General features: G+C 39.4%; 1 protein-coding gene across 1 annotated transcript; it reads left to right on the forward strand.

Moving 5' to 3' along the window:
* Nucleotides 1-98: 98 nt before the first annotated feature.
* gpr142 (G protein-coupled receptor 142) lies at nt 99-15,613 on the forward strand. The gene is made up of 4 exons (XM_034227448.1): nt 99-146; nt 459-791; nt 8,798-8,952; nt 14,594-15,613. The coding sequence occupies exons 3-4, from the start codon at nt 8,814-8,816 to the stop codon at nt 15,550-15,552; spliced, it is 1,098 nt and encodes a 365-aa protein (XP_034083339.1). The 5' UTR covers nt 99-146; nt 459-791; nt 8,798-8,813; the 3' UTR covers nt 15,553-15,613.
* Nucleotides 15,614-24,856: the final 9,243 nt, after the last annotated feature.

Genomic DNA, 24,856 nt, shown 5'->3' on the forward strand with positions numbered 1-24,856 from the left:
GCACAATTCAAGCGGGATCGAAAGATACGTTTTCTCTCTCCATTGACTTCAATACATAATGTTCCGAAATAAGGTCCCATGGAGTTCCACCGGAAAGGGAGGGACTTCCCCTCTCTATGGAGTTTTGGCCCACGCATATAAAAAGAGTAAGTCTATCACCAAAAAAGTAGAAGAAAAATGTGTATTGGGTGAAGTTATATTAATACTTCTTAGCTACTACAATTCAGTAAGGTGCATGGACATATTGTATTCTAAGTGGAATACAAATGCTACAATTTGACATTTAGTACTTATTACATAGGCTATAGTTAAAGTGAATACATAGTATGGAATTTGGAAAAATGTATCTGCATTCTGACAGCTTTGTGTTTATGTATTTTGACTATTTTCCAAAAAAGTATTTGAACACAGCCCGACATTTTGTAACCCTTATCTGACTTTATATTGTTTTCCATCAGTATTTCCTGTCTCCTCTTGGTACTCTCCTCTTTTTCATTTTCTTCCTCAAGTCACTCACCTCCACAGATCAGCCCCTCCCTCTCTCCCGCTCCTCGCCCTCTCCACAGTGTCACTCCCCTCTCCCTCCGCTCACTCGTTGCAGTGATGAACCAGCTGCTTGGACTCCACTTCTCCTCCTCCTCCTCCCCTTCTCCGTCCTCCTCCACGTCTCCTCAGCGGGTGTCCAGCAGTGATGTCGGGGAGTCTGTAGCAGCATCGGGGTGAAGGACAGAGCAGAGGACCGCTCGGGCTGTAAACCAGGTGGAAAGTTGCTGAGAGAACTGGATGTGAAGGTAAGACTGTGAGAGTGACCATACTAAGCCAAATAAACTATTTCTATTCACTGTTTATGCAGAAATGTCTGATTACATGTTTATGTTTCTTGTGCAATCAGCGCTGTTACACATCATTTACTTCAAGAATGGTGCAAGGTACAGTCTTGTTATAAAGTTATTTAGGGAAGCCGGGTGTCTGGACACACTCACTTCCAATTGTTTAATAATGGACATTGCCTTGAACTCTGTCTTTTATATGGAGAACATTTATTTATCTCAAGTGTTTTCTTGTTATATGACACCCAGTGAAAGTCACATTTGTCATCAAATTAGCATGTCATTTCTGCCAAATGCACTTCTGGATTATGTCTTCCTAACGAGGATCTTGGCCTTATGGATGAACTTTTAACAGCATCATGATGAAGACATTCATTGAAGTTCCTACATTAAGATACATCAAAAAGCTGTAGTGCAGCTTCCAAAATAAAAACAAAAGTAACTTCTACTTTCTTGGTAAACAACAAGAATGCATCCCTCCTTGTTCCCATGTGAAACACTGATATGTTTGCTGTATGGCCACGCTTGCAGCACCCTTTATCTCCCCAGCGCTGTTGTTTCAGGTGCACGGTCCCTTGATGAATTATTAAGAGGACTCAGTGGAGCATAGATAAAGTTCAGTCCAGCTTCCTGGGCACTGAACCCCCTGCAGAGCCCCGTCCCATAGCCTCCGGCTGCGTCTAAACCCTGGGAAGAATCTTAATCAGAAACATGCCTCGGCCTCTGATCTGCAGAGCGGTGGATCAGCTGTCCTGGTTAAAGGGACAGTTCTCATGTTTTGTATGAGGACTTATCCATTGTCAGTGTATTGCCTACAGTAGATGGAGGTTGGAACAGCCTAAGTTTGGAGAAACAGGCAGGAGTTACCACATTGAAGATAAGCAAAATAATATTATTTGATATTTGAGCATCCCATTCAAACTCATTTTGACGTGTTGAAGAAGGTAGGATTGCTGCCAGGACAGCTCAGAGTAGAACAACAGAAGTGGCATCATATGAAAAATATCACTATGCTCCTCAGTACTTTTTAGCTTCTCACATAACAATGGTAAAACCTAAGTATAACTACAATACCAGGACAAGGACCAGTGTGTGTTTTCTTAACTGCCTCCAGTAAACATTTTAGTCAGAAGTATTTTATGTAGTTTTTAGTCTTTCATTGTCTAAAGAAATTAGGTTAGGGTTTGTTTTTGGACCAGGGTAACAGTTTTATAGTAAAATGTCCAATGATATTTATATTATTTTAGCTGCCTTGTTTTTTTATAGGAGTAAATTGTATTTTTCTTGGAATGTATAGATTGTTTTTTAGTTGTTTTCATGTTGGTTGTCTAGTGCTTGGTTGTGTTTTCTTGGTACTGTAACAATTGGGAACATTTTTTGTTAAGTGTTGTCAATTTTGCTAGTTTTCCTTGGGATAATCCATAATAAAATTCAATCAGCCAAGCAATGCTGCTGAGCAAATGGGCAGTGGCAAAAACATATGTGAGCAACCTAAAATAAATCAATATCAGTGTTGATTACATCGCTAAGTAGGTGTATGTTTTTGTTCAAATGTGGTTAGTGCAGGATTACCAAAGTCACGCATAACACATAAAAACTGCAAACAGTCTAGTCAACAGTAGAACAGCAACTCCTGTATTCTGCAAGTACTCTTGGTAATAAACTGAATATGGATAATTTCCTCTTACAACCCAATTTAAAAAAAATCCAAACTATCCTTATAGAGTTGACTTACTGTACACTCTAAAAACAAATGCCTTGGCTCAACAAAGAAAATCAACGCAACAGTTTGCATCGATGTTTATTGAGTTAAGACAACTTCTAATGAAATTGTCTTAAAGCAACAAAGTTATTTGAGTTAGGGGAGAAGGCTTTTCCTCTACAATCAGAGGTGTTTTTAATTACCACTTACTTAATAATTGGTAGCATAAACACAAGTTTTTAAGTTGATTACTCAAAAGATTAAGTTGTTCCGTCTAGTTTTACCACATGATTTAAAAGGAATTTTAAGTTGTATGTACTTAATTACCCTCATTCGGGATACACGTTTTTAAGTTGATTACTCCAAAAATTAAGTTGTTCCAATTAGTTTTACCGTATAATTTAAAAGGAATTTTAAGTTGACAACCATTTATAAATTAAGTTGCTCCAAATATATTGTATTCAATAGTTTTTTTTCTTAGCTTTTTCATGTTTTTGCCTTTAAAGAAAGAAATTAATTGATTTCACAACAAGAATATTAGGCAATTCACTTTTATTTTGAACTGCAGTTGTTTATTTCAACACATGATGTTTCAATGAGGAGAGAATTCATTTAGTTTGAACATTTATTCACACATGCCATATGATAAGGTGCATGAACACCTGAAATCACAGCTGACTGCCGGAGAGAGGAGAACCATTTTATAGTTTGGCTGCAGCTCGTTGATTGGCTGCTGGAGAATGAGGTGAAATGTAATAGGTTAAAGAGAACGCCTGTGATGAGCTGATTATATGCAGCTGCGGAGTGAATGTATATACACCCAGTCTTCCTGAAAGAACTTGCACTGAGCTTCATTTCAATCTTGAAAAAAAAGATAAATAACACAAATTTAAATTTCCCCACAAATAATAAATAAACACATTAGCCATATTACCATGGGACATGGGGACACAGCAAATACATGCTGCCATCACATCGAAGTTAGAGGCCGTTGCATATTTAAAACCAGTGCCAAATGTGTAACATCTGTAAAGTCTTTGTAAAACTACAGAAACAAACTCTCAATGGCCACCAGTCTGCAGATCACACACATCCATTTCACAAAAGATGTAACAAAGATGTTTACACTGCCGACAGTCATTATTTCAAACAGTATGAATACATTTAACGCAGAATGCTTGCTCATTCATTTGTTTCCCTCGACCACGATGGTTGCCATCGTATGGTCAGATCCTGGGGTGGACCGGTCACTGATGAAGGCGATATTCATGTCCTTTTGAAGCACATTAAATAATAGGTTAGCGCATCAGAGATAATGAATTAGGTAACTGCATACTTTTTAAACTGTCACTCTTAGCGAATTCAGAGCCATTAATACCATCTGCTAAAGCAACGCTGGTATTGTTTTCATCTATTGAGTCTGCATGTGTGTGTCGTCATGGCAATGTGGTCCTGAAGACACACAGAGGTGGTTTTGAGTACTTTGCCTAGTGTTTAAATGCATGTGGACAGATTTTGTCAATCACAACCGTGCAAGCTTTAGTGTACCTTCTCATCTGATTAGCAGGTTCCATACAATATGTGAACTGGAGCAGAAGAGCAGAAGCCACTTTTCAAATGTTACACAATCCTTTTCCCATGCCATTGCTGCCAACACCTATCCATGCTGAACGTTGCTAAGATATTATTGATTGGGGTGTGGCCAAAAGTGCAATATGCTTCAAAATGTAGCTGACAGAGAGCAGTGCTTTTGTCCTGTGTTTTTACACTTGGCCCATGGATTTTATTTTATTTCAAGATTTTTAATTACGTCGCTAAACTCCTTGAAAAGGTCCTCTTCCTTTTCTCCAAGGTACACGACAAGGCAGCGGATGGCTATAGTTCTCTGCGTACTTCAATTGTATTGTGCTATTATTGAAAAAGGAAAAAAGATAAATGACCTAAATGAATATATTCTGAATGCGTGACTGCCAACAACTTGCATTTCAATGACAACTCTAAATAACGATCCTACCTCAAGAAGCATCCTTGATCTGCTTCACCGAGATTCATTTTGAATAAAAAGCGATATCACAATAGTAACCAAAGTATTTGTACTCTCACAGTAGCCTCTACTTTGTATCCTCTCACAGAACTAATCACAGTTCAAAGGCTGCTAATTTTGGTCAAACAGCAATTTGCCTATACAGTGCAACAACAAGGCTATCTACTGCATTTGAATGACAAGAGATGACACTCACCTTAAAATGTCCTTTGTATATTTCTATGTGTCTTAACTGTAGGAACTTGTCCAGGCATGTTAAGTGGGAGTGGACTTGAAATCCTTAACTCAAGGTGTAGAACAATGAAGTTATCAAGCCAATTGCATTACTTACTACAACTTGAATTTTGTTTTTAAGTCAATTAACGCAGAAATCAGAGTTCAAATTACACACAATATTAAGTTGATGTAATTACCAACATTATTACGTCAACACAATTTATAAATTAATGTTTTCAACTTAAAATGTTTATCTAAATCAATTAACTCGCATTTTTATCTTGCAACCATGCATTTAATTAAGTGGAGGTGAAAGGTCGCTTGAATTCGTTTTTAGATTGTATGTTCTTTTAGGAGGGAGTCTCCAGAGGATTCCGCCTGTTGACACTAGACTGGAGCAGTACGATACGATTGCCATGCCATTACCCCTAACTTCCCTTGAGAAAGAAGACTTTAGTGGACTTAATTAAACACCTCTAATGCTCCTTTCCCACTTAAAATCTGTAGCACCCAGGGGACTGAAAATGGCGATTAGACGCAGGAAACTTCCCCGAGACTAAAGTGTGATGAAGAGTAAATAGAGGAGACAGATAACTCTCCCAGCTTCAAGATTTCATTTGCACTTTCAGGATTAAGGAGGATCTCTGCCGGTATTATAGAAGTGGCTGCAGGAATATTGATTGTTCAGTGTAATTAGTGCTCCCTTCTGCTGTGTTTTTGCTGGCAACTTCACAACCTTCTCATTTATAATGATCATCTTTCTTACCCCTGGTCCAGAGATGAGGCCTGTGAAGAAGCATGTCCTGTTTCTGAAAGAGCCAGCGCTATACTCCCTTTCTGGTCTGCTAGCCATTTCCCCCATTTTTTTAAAGTAAATCTAAGCAGCATTTGTGTTAGAAGGTCATTTTAGTTTATTCAGACTTTTAGAATTATTTCCTATTTAATCCTTACACAACTGCTTATTTACTCCATGCAGTAGCGATTTAGCAGCTAATAATGCTAACATGCTAGAACATAAAAAAGGAAAATTTTACTGTGGCTTTAGGAAATGGAATTATTTTCTTTTACTCTTTTCTGACACTTTAAACCACTGACCAAGACTACTTTCACTAGTTTTACTACTTTTTTCAAGCTGCCACATAAGTACGTCTCTAAGGTCAAACATTGTATGTAGGCCTACTGTATGTCTGCTCTAAACCTCCTATGGGAATAATACTCCTATTAATACTGAATAGGATATCGTATCTCAGCACATGTGATGTTGTTACGTAACCAAGAGTGAAATAGGAGAACGTCTTACAGGTAAACAAGGCAGCAAAAAGCACAATAATAACAATTTGGAAACAGATCTAGGCTTACATCTTTTTGCAAATTCTGAAGAAGTGTACTTTTGATGGACTTATTGTAATACTTTGTGCTGAAGGAAACACTCTGACTTTTAATGTAGATAACTGTGACTGGGGTTAAAAAATTAAAAAAAGAGGTTAAGAATGATCTGTCAAACTGACCTTTTCGTTCCTAAATTGCTTAGAAATATAGATTTTTGTACACCTGCAATTCCATGACATATGTCTAAAGTGAAACATCCAGTCAAATAATTTCCATGACATTCCCATTTTTATCCAGTTTTTTTACACATGGTTATACAATAACACGCATATCAGATAAAACAATTCAATTCCATGGTTAACATTAGCATTATTTAAAACATTTGGAACAAACAAGACTGAATTTCACACATTTCAGATAGAACAGCTAAGACCTTCATGTGCCTTTGTCTGGTGACGTCAATCAAGGAGCCAGATTTATCAGTTGTTAGATGAGATGTGATTGTGACAAATCTCCCACTCCTGTAGGCCAACTCTAACATGTGAAGACAACAATGCATCATTCTTCCTGATCTCACTTCCCCATCATTCACAAATATATATCATTAACCATTTTCAGGTGGCTGTTCGCTAACTAATGGCCTGAGTATACTTTAAAACAAAAGAATCCTGCGATAGTTTGGATTACACAGACCTTTTTCATTTCAACAAAACAGCATAGGCTACTTAATTTTGCCATTTCTGTTGAACTGATTGCTTTCACTACATGACTTCCTGCTATTTTATTGTGAAATGAAATCAGCCAAACACTAGGATATGTTTTCAATTTTATGATCACATTCCAGCTAAAAGTCGTAAAATGCTCAGGTCATATAATCACATGCAGGGATTTTGCACAAATAGCCTTTACTATCAGGGTGATTAAATATGACCAACTGTTAGAAGTAGTGATTGCCCCGCTCACATAATGAGGTCAGCTTCACCTATTGGGTGTTTCATGGCTCCACGATGATGTTGACGTTGGTTAAGCATCCACAAATGGTTTGCCAGTGAAAGCTTAAGAGATAACACAGTCCAAATACAGCTTCATGGATGAGTGAAGTAAATTAGGAGAGTAGGCAGAGGAGAGACAGACAGAGAAAAACAGGATGGATGGCTAGTGGGTGAAAAGGTTAGACAGGGAGACGGGACGATAATGTCACTGTCAGCCCATCTGCTGTTGTGCACCTGCAGTTTAATTGACTGAGTCCAAATGTACCTACTTTTTGTTTTCCACAGTTTGTGTCAGAAAAACAGCAACAGCTCCGTAAAGCAAACGTGAATCACACCACTTGTAGTAAAATGCAAGATGCAGAAATAAAAAGCAGGTGATCATCTGCAAAGGTTTGACACTTGATATTGTTGGGTTTCTGTAAATAGTATTATGAAGATTGAAAACCAGCTTCTGTTATGATTAGGCCCTACATTCATTAAATTGAATTAAATATTTCACACAGTATATACAAGGTTGTCTATATATTGATAGTTTTCTTAAACAAGTCTGACCTATTGTCAATGATGAATTGATATTGAATTGTATTTACGTAAAATAAACTTTATCTAAAGACAAGGTGTATTTTAGAGAGTTTTTTAGTGTGTTTTTAGCTGCTTTATTTCACTTGATTTATGGGACTGCAAGATAGAGCTGCAACAATAAGTCAATTAATCCCTCAACAAATAATTCATCATCAATTATTTTGATAATCAATTAATTGTTTGGATAATTTCTCAAGCACAAATGTTAAACCATTTCTTGGTTGCAGCTTCTCAAATGAGAATGATAATTATCTTAATGTTATACACAAAACATATTATTTGGGGTTTAGAGAAAAAATCAAAAAGTGAGCACAACAAGAGGCTCTGTGTATTTTTCTGATTTGGACACAAATATGAACCGTTTAGTCATTAAAGAAAATCATAAGATCATTAGAAATATTTCAGATGAAAATATCCTATTCTGTCTTTTGTTGAGACTTGATTTCTAATGCATGAAAGCATTTGAAATAAAAATATATTTCCTTTGAACTCAAAATATTCTATTTTCAAGCTTCAAAATCTGTATTTGCTCTACCCAAATCCTAATTCAAATCCATTTTAGTATTACAAAGCAATTGTGTCTTTCTTTTCCTTCTGACAAACCCATTTGTGCTAACTACAGATGCACACTTTTTTAAAACACAAATGTCACATACAGTACAGTATTATTGTTTCACTTTTGATAAAGGCTCAGTAATTTACTAAAACAGTTAAAAAGTGTATTTGATGGGGACTATTTTCAGTGGTGGAATTTTCCACAATTAGTGCTTTAGTTAGTATTGGTGAAAGCAGCAGGTGTATATGGGATTGAAAAAATAATAAACAGTGTGTGTTCATGGTATTCATATAACAACGTCATCCAGTGTGTCTCGTTGATGTGACACAAAACTTATAAACATTTCATAGGTAGTTTAGGTTATCATAGGATTTATTGAGAATAGGAAAACTACAGAAGATCACAATTATTCGTCAGCTTTCCCTTGTGTCCTGCTTTCCTTTTTTTTAAAAAACTTTTTTTTTATTTTTTTTTATCAACAAACAGCCAGTCCTGCTTTCCTAATGAAAACACTAACTCTGAGTCTCTGTCTGTCTTATTTCCCAGGGGAAGCACCAAGGTCATGATCGACTGGCCCAATGTGACAGCGTCCAGCCAACAGGAGCTGGGCCTGAAACCTGAGGAGCTGCAGAAGTCCAAATGTGTCCTGGGCTTCATCCCTGTCATCTACTACAGTATCCTGCTTTGTGTGGGAGTGCCAGGTATGTCTTATAGTGAGAAATGTTTGCATTGTTTGTTCACCCAAATTAAAGGTCCCCCATTATACTGTTTTTCATCAATATATTATACGTCTCAGATATAGACAAAACATGTCTCTGAAGTGTTTGGTTCCAAATACCAAACAGATCATGAATTGCAGCATCCCATAATCCCCTCTGTTTCAGCCCTGTTTCAAAAGGGCTGATTCTGTGTCTGTTACTTTAGATGAAAATAAGGTGCCACTTCCCTCGCCCTTCTGCGAGATAATTGGTTAAAAAAGGAGGAAATTCAGGTGATAAGGTGGGCGGGTGTTACCTTGGTTGGTTATTGGCTAAAATTACACAACCCAACACACAGTTTTTGATATAAACAGATCAGGACAAAAAGAGAACAAATATTTGGTCCTGAAACTTTCAGAATCTCTTTACACAGGGGACACATATTTCTGTATAAAAGACATGACAAAGTGGATTTTGCATCATAGGTGACCGTTAAAGAAAATTCATTTTTTCTTATACCTTGGGGTTTAATACGCCATGGTTTTGAGTCTTCAAAGGCAAGGACGTCTGCTACCACTGCTTTAATATTAGTCCATGAACTCCAGCTATATCTCCTACCAGAAAACATGTCTTTTACGTCAAATATCTTATTTGTCATTTAGGTAAATGTACATTTGAGTCAGAATATTAATTGATGTACGACACGATTGTTAATGTTGCATTTGCACTGAATCACCATCACAGTACAAATTGCTGCATTGATATCTATTTATAACAGTGGGAACTGCAGAGGACAGAATAAATCAATACACAAGTGAGTTAGAGGTACATTACAGAGCTCTAATGGACCAGTCACACTGTTGTGGCACATGACCAAGCATGAATGGCTCTTTTCACAGGTTACAACAATCAAATCATCTCGCAATCAGTGTGTTTGAGTCTATGAGTATTTATCCATTCGTCCGTCGCTCCGGCCAAGTGTCCTTGGAATGTATCTGTTTCAAAATGTATCACCTGATTTAAGTGGAAATAAATGTCACATTGATGGACAGCGTTCACCTCGGCATTTTTCTCATTACTGTGCTTCATGCACAAGTCGATGGTGGTGATTTGGTATTGATCCAGCAGAGATTTAGACCAAGTGGTTATCAAAACAAGCCGACGTGTCACTAGAGCATTTGGATGTGTCACTTAATTGTTCCCAAAGGAAAATAAATAGAAAGGCCAAAGGGCAAGAGTCAACAGCTGTATGCCGGAAGGGGTCTTAAAAGACGGGTGATTTTACAGAAAATATCCCGCTGACAAGATTTGAAAAACAGATTGCAGATGCTGTGTAAAAAAGATACTGTGTGGCAACAGTACTGCTATGAATGCATGTTTTCCCTACAAATGCACCATTAAAATTAATAATTTCATATGTTTTGCACCATGAAAGAAATTGAGTTATATAGATATATAATTTTTGTGAAAGAAGTCGTGAAATTTGCAAAAACTTCTAAACAGAGCTAAACAAGCCAAACTGCAGTTATCACATCTTTAAAGAGCCTGTGACACGAGTTTCCTCCATCATCCAAACCCATCAATTTGAGTAAATATTGTCCCCTTGAAAACCGTTACTGAACTGATTTTGGATATTTGTACTTTGATAACCATTAATCTGCCCTTCAATGTTGACCATTTTCTGGATCTTCTCGGGGATTCTTCAAGTCCCGCCAAATTATGTGTGACGTCATTGCGGGCACAGCGCTCCAGCTGCACCGTTCAGGATCCCAGCATCTGCATGTAAACGCACGATGGCGCACACAGCAGCAAGCTCAGACAGCGATGACAGTTTAATTTTGAACGTGTCTGAGAGCTCATATGAGGCTGAAGGATCGCTTTATGTTGTATCTGTTAGAAGTTTAGGAATTAGGTGCGTCAATATGGGCGATCATACGGTCATGTAGCCAGTGGTGGAATGGGACTAAAAATCATCCCGGGACTCTCGACCGGCCCACTTCGGGACGGTACCGCTAGTAAATTGTCAACGGGGGGAGTGGGGGATGTGCTAGTGACTTATCCGACCGGCCCACTTCGGTACCGGCCCATCGGGATTCGTCCCGATGGGCAGTCCGCCACTGCACCCAGCCCACGTAAACTGTCAACGGGGGGAGCCTCGCTGCGGGGAAACGGTGGACCTAGTGTCCCGATCGGAGTGGGAATAATAATAATAATCCATGCATTTTATCCATTAATTTCCCCAACATTGTGGTAAAAAAAAACACACGTTTAATCCATGTTGGTGTACTACAACTACAAAAAGCATCGGTTTGTTTTCTCATCAGGAAATGCAGACCGGCTCAAACAAACGATTTTTAAATCATCATCCTCACGATCATTTAATCTATCATATGTTCGCCGAATTGACATGAAAGCACTAATAAATGTAGTTTCATCCACTTGAGTTTACAACTACAAAAATAATCGATTTGTTTTTATATCACATCTGACGGGAGGGAATTCAGCAGCTCCGATTTTAATCCTAATTTAATCATCTTCACCACGATCATTTATGTTTATGTTCGCCGAATTGACATGAAAGCACTGAAAAATATGAATATACTGTAGTCAACTTCATTAAAACGTTATTAACGTGCCTAAACTCAGTAATTCACAATTTCTACACATGACAACACACTTTGTCCGTGTTTGGCTCTCTCTCCGCACAGTGAAGCGTTCCCGCATTGACGTCACTTCCGGCTTTCCCCAAAACTTCAAAATGAGTCGATGGAATTTCCCCGCGATGTTCGAAATTATTGATATTTATCGGAACGGTATTGCACCTTCTTTTTTAAACTGACGGTTCAAGATGACTAGTAGCCCAATATTTCATTGCACAACAGTTGTTGGGAGGCTGTCAAATCGCTGTAAAAAATCGCGCTGAGCCGTGGATGCACTCCGGCATACTGACCGCCATGAAAACCAGAGACAAAAAATGCTCTGAGTTTCATAAAAGTCAGTCAATGCTTTCCAAAAGCACGAGCAGTGAACTCCAGGCCCACGTGACTGAACTCAAAACTCAAAATTGAAAGAAACAGACTAAGAAATGACGTAAGCTCCATGATCAAAACTGCCAAAAAGAATTTCATCAATGTCAAAACTGAGGAAAACAAAAATAAACCCCGTGAACTTTGGAAATTACTCAATAACCAGCTTGGCTGCAGTAAAAAACTCAAAACGAGATTTTCTAACTTAAACATAAAGACAGATAACAGGCTCATCACAGACAAACTGGATGTGGCCAAGTACTTGAACATTTTTTTCACAAACATAGCCACAACTCTTGTAAATAAATTACCCTCCCACTCAGGGCTTTTTGGAGTCGATCACATCATGACCTACTACAAAAACCTAGGGGTACGCAAAGATGATTTCAGTCTAGCAAGGGTAACCACAGCAGAGGTACTCATTAAACTGAGCGCCCTCCAACCTAACAAGGCCACTGGTCACGACAATATCCCCTCCAAATTCCTCAGAGACACAGCAACCGCCATCTCACCAGTCATAGCTCACATAATTAACCTCTCCATAAAACAGGGAAAAGTACCCAAAGACTTCAAAATTGCAAGAGTAACCCCCCTGCACAAAAAGGGCAGCAAATTGGACCCAGGCAACTACCGCCCTGTTTCTATACTTACCTCCATCCCGAAAGTCATGGAAAAAATAGTATATGAACAGGTCGAAAAGTACCTCGCGGAAAAGAAACTAATCTATGAATTTCAATCTGGCTTTAGAACATCCCACTCCACTGACACATGCCTTCTTTATTTGAGCGACCACATCAAACAAGAGGTGGACGAGGGCAAGTACTGCGGCATGGTGATGCTGGACCTACAAAAGGCTTTCGACACTGTCAATCACCCCATTCTGATTGACAAGCTAAAAGCAATTGGTTTTGATAAACTATCGGTGAGCTGGATGCAATCCTACCTGGAGGGCAGAGAACAGATGGTGGAGGTAAACGGTACTCTGTCCCCCCCCCCTCCCAGTGAGCTGTGGTGTTCCACAAGGAAGCATATTAGGTCCGTTACTGTTCCTAATTTATGTAAATGACATGTCATCAGCATGTGACTGCAACTTGTTCCTGTTCGCGGACGACTCAGCCCTGCTGGTCTCTGACAGGAACAGGTTGCAGGTTGAAAAAACCCTCAGCTCCGAGCTCGGCAGAATCTGCACCTGGCTCGCCGATAATAAATTATCATTACACCTGGGTAAAACAGAGTCCATTCTCTTCGGTTCGAAACATAATCTCAGCAAATCCGACGACTTCTCAGTTGCAGTGGGCGACATTATTGTCACAAGTAAGAAGGAAATTACATACCTAGGATCTATTCTTGAGGCAAACCTCTCCTGTGACAAAATGGCATCCAATGTAATAAAAAAAGTCAATCAAAGAACTAGATTCCTATACCGGATCTCCTCTCTGGTAAACAAAAACACCCTGAAAACTCTGGCAGGAGCACTCATTCAAGGGTACTATGACTATGCTTGCACGTCATGGTACCATAGCACCTCCAAGGCGCTAAAAATAAAACTTCAAACATCGCAAAATAAACTGGTCAGACTACTGCTTGACCTTTCATCTAGAACCCACCTCACCTCTGCCCACTTTGACAACCTAGGATGGCTTAGAGTAGACGACAGAGTACAGCTACTTGCAATGGGCCTAGTCTACAAGATCCACTACACCTCTATGGTACCCATGTACATGTCAAAATTCTTCCCAAAGGTCAAGGAATACCATGATCATAATAACACCAGAGGGAGCTCCACAAATCATGTGAAACCCAGATTTGGCACAAAAAAGGGGGAATACACGTTTCGCAATTATGCCACATCAAGGTGGAACGCTCTTCCCACAACTGTAAAGGAAAGTAAAACTATACTTACCTTCAAAACCTCTCTTAAAGAGCACCTTCGGGGGAGAGCATTGCAAAACTGGCCCCGGTAATGGTACAAATCTCAACCTGTCGTTCAATGGACAGCTTCCCCCCCCCCATCTATGTATATACTCGCATTTTAGACTCTGTTACTAACTGTATATCTGTAGACTTGGTATGTCTTAAATGTCCGGTTAGGATGTATTAGAACGAAATCTAAAATGAAAATTGTAAACAAGCAATCTGTATGTAAAAAACCACCTGTATGTAAATTGTAAATAAGCCATCTGTATGTCAAATATGTCTTAAATGATATGATGGATTGGAAATGGGGGACCCTGATGTAAACAAGACGAAAGTCTTTCTCTGGTCTGCATCCCCTTAACAATTGTATGTTTTGAGCTGTACTGTACTGTACCCAATATACAAGCTGTTAATAAACTTTTCAATCAATCAATCAGTCACAGGCTCTTTAAGCTAACATGCTCTTAGCCACAGCTAATCTAGGCTACATTTATTAGTGTTTCCTGTTTTGTGAAATTTCATTAACTTCCAAACAAAGCTAAAAACAAGCCAAACTACAGCTTTAGCTAGCCACACAGCTAACCTTGGCTACATTAAATACGTTTCCAGGAGTTGAAAATATAAATATGAGCCATATATTTAAGATCTTAAGATACAACTAATTTTCTACAACTTTTCCATTATGTCTCTGTTTTTTTCAGTCAACATCCTCACAGCCGTGGCTTTATCCAGGCTAGCATCCCGCACTAAGAAAGCTCTGTACTACTACCTTTTGGCCGTGACTGCTTCAGACATTCTCTCCCAACTCTTCATCATCTTTGTGGGCTTCCTGCTTGAGACGGCAGTTTTTCACCGAGACGTCCCCATACTTCTGCTGCACTCCGTCAGCGCTGCAGAGTTTGCTGCAAACCACGCCTCCATCTGGTCCACCGTGCCCCTCACCGTGGACCGGTATGTGGCGCTGTGCCACCCCCTCCTCCACCGCCAGATCAGCTACCCGGCCCGGGCCAGGAAGATCATTGGGGTGGTCCTCGGGTTATCCCTCGTATCGGGTGTGCCCTTTTTCTGGTGGTCGGACATGTGGAGGAATAGCAACCCCCCCACAGCCCTGGACACCGTCCTCATATGGACGCATGTAACTATAATCTACTTCCTGCCCTGCAGCATCTTCTTGTTGCTGAACTCTTTGATAATCCACAAATTGAGGGTGAGGCAAAGGCAGCAGCCATGCCAGGAGGAGGGCGGGTCAAAGATTGCGTCTCCGCGGCTACTTGGAAAAACTACTGCCATGCTGCTGGCCATCACATCTGTGTTCTCTGTGCTGTGGGCCCCCAGGACAGTAGTGGTCATCTACCATCTGTACGTGTCCTCAGTTCACCGAGACTGGCGCGTCCACCTGGCCTACGACCTGTCCAACATGCTGGCCATGCTCAACACAGCTGTCAACTTCTTCCTCTACTGCTTCGTCAGTAAGCCTTTCCGGGGAGCAGTGCGGGATGTCTTGCTGCTCAGGGGGGGCCCACTTTATCCTCGGAGGGCTCGGCCTCACCCGCTGGCCCACACCAATGCCTCCATCTCATCTCTGTACAGTGGGAACAACAAGCGGTCACAGCGGGACTTCACCCCCTTGTCACCTCACAGAGCCAGAAAGCCCTCATGACCCCCGTGCCCCCTTCTCTTGATCCAAAACACCCATCATCCCACGGTCCCCGAGCACTTCTGACCCCAGAGACGTACACTCTGCTCATTTTAGGCCCTTTGAGTAAGCTCCGGGGCTGACTGGCAGCTGTCCACGGTCCTAGCTGGAATGCAGTATTCTAGCTAGGACCGTGGACAGCTGCCAGTCAGCCCCGGAGATTACTCAAAGGGCCTAAAATGAGCTCAAAATAAGTATGTTTTTGGTATTGTACTATGTCACAGGCTGTTGTTTGTCCACGTAAATCAGATAAGATAACAGCTTATTTGTTTTGTTTTTTGGTATTATTTTCCATACAGTGTAGTAATGTGATTTTTGATATTGTTACAATAATGCTGAAAAGAATTACGACTTGTTTCCTTGGGGTTAATTCAATAGCTGGATCCATGATAAGGACACAGCAAAGAAAAATGGAAGGGGGAAAGTGATTATTTGCATGCTGCTACAGTAATTGTAATCCATTCTACCCACATTTATCATGTCAAGTGGTTGGTTTTAATCTACTTTAATTGCCCTTCTACAATATCCACTCTGGAAGCAGCCAACAGGGAGAAATAAGAGTTTTTAACTGGCTGCTATTTCTGCAGTTGTGTAAAGATGCTAAATGTCCAAAAGACAATCCGCCCTGCTGAGCATTGCCAATCGAGCAAAGAAATAGCACTCTGCAGCGCGCTCCCAGGCACAAAAACCCCAGCTGCTAAGGGGTCTGTTTATTTGTCATGAAATGCAACTGGATGGAGCCTTAAATTAAAGCTTGCTGTTTAGGCGGCAGGAGTGAAGACCCTGCTCTTCAAACAGCCCCTCCGCTACATCCCCAACATTGCCTCAGCTCTGGCTAAACAAACCACAGATTAGCCTGATGGTCTGCACAAACACACACATGCACTCACAAGAAGGTACACACACACAGTCATGCATGTACAGTACTTGCTCACACACCGACGTCAGCTTGTACATTTCCATTGGCTTCAACAGGAATTTTTTATGTAACATCATCATCATTTTGATGATGTTTGATTATTGTATCAGTGTTGTAAAAATATAAGAGATCTGCACTTAAGCTTCTAACAGCTACTTTGCATATGTGATTTTTAGGTTGTGGACAAACTAACTGTATGTATATATTTTTAATTACGCACACTTTTACTTAGATTTGTCATGGAGCGGTAACTTGTTCTGTTAACAACTGGGTTTCTAATGGTACCTCATATTGAGCGTTTTTTCTAAAGTCAGATAAATGCCACTAAATGTAGGGCTAGATCAAACCACGAACTGACCATAATTAGTATATAAAATAGACAATTTACCAACCCAGTCTCACGGCATTTCGTGTTCACCAACACGATTTTTAATCTATTGATTCGTGTTCACCAACACGATTTGCCCCTTTTTTTCGTGTTGCACAGCACGATTTTAAAAGCAATGTATTTCTACTGCCTGCAGCACGTCTTTTTCTCCGGTCGGGTCGAGGAAGACCGGAAGCTGTGTGGTTCATAAAAACATGTTCTTACTCAATATCAAGCCACAGTTATTGCTTTTATTTGAAATCGTATAATTTCGGACTTTTGTTGCCGTCTGTGAGGAAAATAAATGGGGCTCAGAGCCTCAGGATACTGAAATCTGTATTTTTTAAATCTTTTTTTCCTTCTAATTTGTTATTCTTTTCAAAATAACACACTGTTATTTACTCACCAATAACACACAATTATCCTTGCTTATATTTATTGGTTTAATTCCATAATCTCTGGCTTTTTTGGTGTCCGTCAGGAACTGAATTTCAAAATAAAAATAACCGGAAACAGACGTAGGCATTTCGAGCGATTACCCAAGATCCTCAGCTATGGTTTTAAGCTCGTTTATTGGATGTTTTAGCCGCAATGCATGCTGGGATTTGGTGTTTATATGATATGAAATCCGGAAAACATTTTAAAAGAATAAAATAATACTTTATTCCGAGTGTTCTTGCTTTTCTCTTTGAAAGTCATCACATAACGGCAATGGCAAAATGCCGCCGAAACTGAATACTTGACGTGGATCATAAATATATTCAACAATTAAACAACATCTTCAATTTCTCTTCACACAATACGTCTCCTTGCAGTATCAACACTAATTCGGCTGACTTTTACATTTGATCTAATTCGTAGATAGGTTATATTTACACCATAACGGTGCACAGCTGATATAAAAGGACTGTAGTTTTTAAAAATATTACTGATTTTCTTTGAATGTAAGAATGTAAATACTGAGTCTGAAATAGTATAGCAATATGCTGTAAAATTATGTGAAAGCATGAATAAAACTACACATCTTCAGATGTTGTACGAAAACAAAAGTGTCCTACACTAATAATACAAAGTTATTATGGCTGTGTGTACCTTGTGTGCACCGCCTAGTGGTTAAAGCACGTTATTGAATTATTGTGTTTTATTTGATTAAAAAAATATTAAGAGTACATACTTTCATAGGGGGAAAGTATAAATATAGAATATAAAAAATCAAGAAGATACTATAAGTGATCTCTACAATAAAACAGTTTAGTGCAGAATGTACAAAGATATTAATAGGAGGAGGTGCAAAACAGAAAAACGAATTAACCTTTATTTAAACATTAAATAACAGATTAAGGTCTTCTTTTAAATAAGAAAAAACTTTGGGGGTATCTATCTACAGATAAATATTAAGCCTGACAAAGTACTTAACGTCTAATATATTGCTTTCCTGCAATGTTAACTATGTTGAAGCACTTATTTTAACTGATATTATACATATGAATTATACTCTTATGTATGTAGATAGAATAAGAAATGTGCAGAATATGACAGTTTAATGGTGGAGGTACACACATATTGATAGATGTCTTGTAATGCACTGTTGAGGAACCTGTGACCCAAGTGTTTCATTCATTGCATAACTACACCGTAGTTGTGTATATGATATGTCAATACACCTTTGAAAATCTTGAAAGGGATGTGCAAAATAGCCATAATATACAGTCTTTAATTAACTATTAGTAGAGAATAACGAGTAATGAATATACTTTATTACTCATTTCCATTCATGTCAATTGCAGATACATGTTTAGTCTTCTCAAGCACCAACTATCAAATATCTCTCCTGATTGTTGGCACTTGACAATCACCTTACCTGAATTTTACTCAGGTGTAACTAAAGTCTGATTTAAGGGTTGTTTATATTTCACATAATTAATCAGAATCTGCAAAGTAACTCAAATAAATGCAGTGGAGTAAAATACCAGGTAACCTCTGAATTGTAGTGAGTCGAATTACAAAGTAACAATGAGCTGTCATTTGGGTATTAATGCTGCGCATTATGGACACAAGCGATTTTCACCCATTTATTAATTATATGTTTTACATTTGATAACACCAATGTGTTTAATACTGGCAACTTCTAATTGTGGGAAAAACGAAAACGTTCAGTAGAGACGTCCCATAGAACATTTTGCGAAACACAATAGCCAGCATGTGTAGTTCTGGGGGGGGCGTTTCGATTCCAGTTTTGGATAGTCTGGCGTGGTTTCGTTCCGATTTCACACAGCTGTTTGACGCTCTTGCGTAACCTTACGGGGACTGTAGTCCTAAACGATAGCTGGGGATTATGGGTAGTGTAGTGTCTTCGGCCATCCTAAACTCCTAGAGGCCTACGTCTGTTTCCGGTTATTTTTATTTTGAAATTCAGTTCCTGACGGACGCCAAAAAAGCCCAAGATTATGGAATTAAACCAATAAATAAAAGCAAGGATAATTGTGTGTTATTGGTGAGTAAATAACAGTGTGTTATTTTGAAAAGAATATCGAATTAGAAGGAAAAAAATATTTAAAAATACAGATTTCCGTATTCTGAGGCTCTGAGCCCCATTTATTTTCCTCACAGACGGCAACAAAAGTCCGAAATTATACGATTTCAAATAAAAGCAATAACTGTGGCTTGATATTGAGTAAGAACATGTTTTTATGAACCACACAGCTTCCGGTCTCCTCGACCCGACCGGAGAAAAAGACGTGCTGCAGGCAGTAGAAATACATTGCTTTTAAAATCGTGCTGTGCAACACGAAAAAAAGGGGCAAATCGTGTTGGTGAACACGAATCAATAGATTAAAAATCGTGTTGGTGAACACGAAATGCCGTGAGACTGGGTTGCAATTTACATACTGTGGAATCCAGTTGTAAATTATTATTTGTGTTGGTATCTGTCAATGTAAGGATTGCCTTAAACTGAACTTTATAGGCACGATCTCACATGTTCTGCCCACTTGGGGTCTCTCAATCAAAACATTAACAAAAGTGTTTGCGGTATTGTGAAGTAGTGTGGGTTTATTTTCTTACAAATATTGCCTTCGGTGTTCAGAAGGTTTTATTCCTGCCTGTGATTTACACCCGGTAAACATGTTGAGTTAAAGCAGTTTCATGTCAAAAATCAGTGTTTCCCCAGCTCTCCTCTGCAGGAAAGAACGTCCCAGGGGTCTGAGAGCTGAGTTGACACTAATGTTTGCTCAGCTTGTTTCTCTGAGAACTTAAGATCCAGACATCCAATGACTAAGATCCTTCATCCGGTTTAAAACATATTGTAGGGAACAACTAAATGCATTGCAAAATGTGTTACATTTATGATAGCTTCTAGCAGACAACCACAACATTTACAGATAGATATAACTATTGTCAGTCGTCCTAACAAGACATTACTGTTAGCTTGAAAAAGACTACAGATTTTTCAATGTTTAAAATGGTTTTGAAACTCTCAGAGTTCGAAAGTTTCTAAACCTCAACAGCAAATGATCCACAATCTCTCTGCAACCCTTTGGTAGCCTTTAGCCTCTTTAAGCTTATTGTTGGTCTCATGGCCCACTGTACTTTACCTGCTCAGCACCAAACACAGTTAGAGACTAGCTGGTTTTAAAAAAAGTGAAGTATTAAAACTGCTAAACAGCCGGATACTTTGACCAGAAGTTGGTGAAGGACCACATCAGAGCCAAAAGGAAGATGGTTAAGATTGATGAGGTGGACACAAACACAGTAGGCCTATATTACTGTGAATGCTTGATGTTGCTCCATTCAAATATGTTGTTAACATGTTACAACTTTATTATGTGAAAAATAGTATGGCTGTTTATCCGCTAGCTTATTTGTAGCTTAAGTGGTTAAAAAGACTTTAATGTTCAACATATTTGCAATCATTGGTTTCAAAGAACTTCAAAGCTTCATTTAATTATTTCTGAATCATCCCATACATGTTTTAATGCTTCACTCAACTATGCAGTCTCCAGTACAGTACATACATCTCCCCTGACCACCCATTCAGGTTTAAAGTTTCAGATGTAAGCCATCTGCGTGCTCCCATTCCTTTACAGTCCTCATTGTGTTACTGTAACGGTGAGAGGACACAGTGTCCGTTCCTCTGAGGGTCCCTGCGTCAGTCTCTCATGTCGCCCCCTCCGTCGTCCACACTGAGTTCTGAGAGTCCATACGCAGATGTAGATGCAGACGGTTTCTTTGAAGATGTCTCCTGCTGCCTGACAACAGCAGAGGGGGGTGTGAGAGGAGCGGTTGTAGTGACGGCGACCTTACAATGGTTAAGACAGTGGGGGGTCAGAATAAACAGTTAGGACAGTAATTATGATGCTAAGATGTGAGAGCAGGCTTTGATTAAAGTTTAATGGAGCTGCAGCATCTACTGAGCTGTTCAGGGAGCAGATGAAATTATAGGGTAAATATTATTTTTAAATATGCGAACAAGCATTCTCTAATATGTGTTAATTAGCATACATTTCCAGAACAAAAATCTGAAAATGTTCATTAATAAAGTTTAATGTAAGAATATTAGTGGATACTAGGGCTGAACGATATACCGTGTCATGCATGGATGTATAATAAGAACTGGATACAGCGTGGGAGGCGGGCCTCATTCATTCCTATGAGAGCTGCTCATTAGCGCATGATGATAAAATGGCTCAACTTTTGAGGAGAGAGTGACACGTCACAGATTACCCAGCATGCCTGAGAAGTACCCGTTATGTGCACTCACAGAGCATGCGCAACTTTAACCAAAATGCTCGTTCACATCAAGCACGTCAATTTGCGTACACGTAACAGCACCGCGCGTTCATGACAGGCATGGTAATGGATTGTGTTATCATGGATTTGATATTAACGATGGCGGCAGGATATTAGCTAGCGGCTAGCTAGTATGATGCTAATGTACACATCAATCGTTATGTACTTATATTACGCTGTAGTAACAGGATCTAGTGATATCCAACAGAGCTTCCTTTAGCATGAAATAATTATTGCACTGTAGCATATATATTTATATACAGTGCAATAAGCTTCTAGTGCAATACGAAGCTACAGGGACGTTAATAATGTCGGTAATATTAACTTTATTTAATACAACATTTACGGGTACAAGATTGAATCATACAGCCCATGTAGTATTGATAATGAATTACAGCAAACATGTGCAATATATCCATTATTACAGCTCCGTGGGATGGCAGTAAGACGATATGGATCCGTTCTTATTGTGCATCCATGGGTAAGATAAACGCAAACTCACATTGGTTTCTCATACAGCATCTCTGTAAACTACGTGTATTCACTGAATTTCCACTCTCTGCCTTTAACGGCTCGTTGTAGCTCCAATAGCTTCCAGCCCCACCCTCCCTGTGAGCACAGTGTGCTCTGATTGGTCGGGACACGTAACATGAATGTGCCGGGCGGCGCGGTCCCGTGGGTTAGATGCGCATTCATAATGCAGAGGGAAATAACTCTCAGAATAACGTTATTAGCAAATGTTTACAACTTGAGGAACGAATGTTTTTAATAAGGGCTATAAAAGTGTTCATACTGGGTAGTTTATTTAGTTTAAAAAAAATTATCCAACGAGTTACAGACCACTCTTTCCCCATGTAAGTCAATGGGAAAAAGTGTTTCCGGGCCTGGCAACCAACGGAAGTGTAGTACCGCCGTTTGGCCAGCACGAATATTTTCATCTGAGTCCGGCGCACTTCCTGGGGGCTTGGTGTCATGGCGATAACCGCGGTATGCGCATGCGCGGTATTCACACCGCAGGGACGTGCGGTTTTATTAATTTTTTTTTTAAATGCTAACGCACTTTAGCACAGAATTCTAAATAAAGATACCCTTATTACTTATCGAAACTGCACATACAATATATCCGATTAAAGCTGAGACTCCACAGATTATTTAAGTATAGTATCTAAGCGATCCGATCTCGCAACAGGGGAACCAAACACAGACATCACAACACGTACCTTTTACGGAGCTTTTACGGGAGATCGTCTCACCGTAGCTGTCAATCTGATCAAAAGACGTGTTCAATGGCATAAAACGAGAAATAAAAACGCGGCTGAATCGGTTGATCCATAGGTTGATAATGTATCTGTGGCTTTGAAGCAATTGTTTATAATCCATAATTCCATTTGTATGTAAAAATCGGATCACAAAAGTTAGCTGCTAATGGTATAGCCACCTTGGTAGCATGCAGCTTCCGGTTTTGGCTACGCGTCGTCACTCTCACTCCTTATTTGTTCATGTGTTGGTGTGTGTAGAACTTCCCCTGATATTTGACCTTTTTAGACAGATTTAGCACCAAAAAAACCCTCTTTTGGGGCCATTTGGGTGGATTTTCCATATCTCTGGCCCACCTTACTGGATTTTGACATGTGACATCTCTTTCTGACCGTCAGAGCCAATGGAATCGAGGGGAAATCACACAGTCCTTATTTGATAATGTGTGTGTGAGAGACTTCCGCATAGCCAAGACCGGAAGCAGCAGCCACTATGGTGGCTACCATTAGCAGCTAACTTTTGCTCTGCGATATTTACATACAAATGGAATTATGGATTATAAATTAAATCATTTTTCTATACAGAGACGTTAAAAACCTATGGATTAACCGATTCAGCCGCGTTTTTTCTTTCTCGTTGTAATGCCATTGAACACGTCTTTTGATCAGATTGACAGCTACGGTGAGACATCTCCCCTCGAAGCTACTTAAAGGTACGTGTTGTGATGTCTGTGTTTGCTTCCCCTGTCCGAGTTCAGATCACTCAGTGATGATACTATATACCTAAATAATCTGTGGAACCTCAGCTTTAATCGGATATCTTGTAAGTGCAGCTACGATATGTAATAATAAGGGTACTTTTATCTTGAGTTCTGTGCCAAAGTGCGTTAGCATTTTTCGCTCAGGGGTCATTTAGATGCTTCTTATGAGACTTGTGTTTTGTTTTGGTATAAATGGTTTGTATCGTCAGTTAGCTGAGATTATTTCCGTTAATCTGGTATAACACATTAATAGGTTCTTAAATATTACGATCCCCTGAGACCACTGTCGTGAAAAAAAAAGTAAGTACCCCCCGGGACTTTGGGGTTTAACAGGTTAAAAAACCGCGATATATACCGCAGGGGGGGGAAAAACCGCGATGTCAGTTTTTTTTCAATACGTGCAGCCCTAGTGGATACTTAAAGGTGGGGTAGGTAATTCACCTCAGAAACACTTTTTGTTATATCCCATGGAATGCTCTTAACATCCCGATAGCAATGAATAAATATATACAAATATTTCATCTGTGGAAGCCGTGGCGCTGTAAAAAGCTAGACCAATTATCTGCCCCGCAGCTGATAATTGGATGGCCTACCTGCCTGTCAGCCTTCCATCTGTGCACAAACTTATCTCGTGCCCTCATTGGTCATGTGCGAGTTTGTGTGTGTTGGAGGAGGGGCTCTGTAAGGAAGTCTGAAGGCAGATTTCTTTCGGTTGTGTACTTTCAAATTCTAGCCCACTCGAGCTGGTTTCTCCATTCTTACCTACCCTGCCTGTAACAAACCCCCTAGCTAAAAATCTTCAAATGATAGATACAACTTGAACGTTTGATATATGTTAGTGCTACTAGAGTGAACATGATTTGCCCCATTGGAGAAAAAAAAATATTCTAGGAAAATTCCATACATTTTGCACCTGAATTTATCACCATTACACTTCCCTACTTGATTACCTACATTTCTTACAACTATTTTTTAGCATGTCATGTAAAAGAAGGCAAATGAGGAATTATCTAATCCTAACTTTGGTTCATGCTAACTTTAGCTAATTCTAATTTTGGCTAATGCTAACAGCGAATACAGATCAAATCTTCAGACAACAAAAGAGAAACTTGCTAAAATAAACCCCTCATTTTAATTATTTATGTTTTTCTTTCCCCTATTCTCAAAGAGAACCTGT

The sequence above is a fragment of the Gymnodraco acuticeps genome, unplaced genomic scaffold, assembly GCF_902827175.1.
Source record: "Gymnodraco acuticeps unplaced genomic scaffold, fGymAcu1.1, whole genome shotgun sequence".
Classification (NCBI taxonomy): Eukaryota; Metazoa; Chordata; class Actinopteri; order Perciformes; family Bathydraconidae; genus Gymnodraco; species Gymnodraco acuticeps.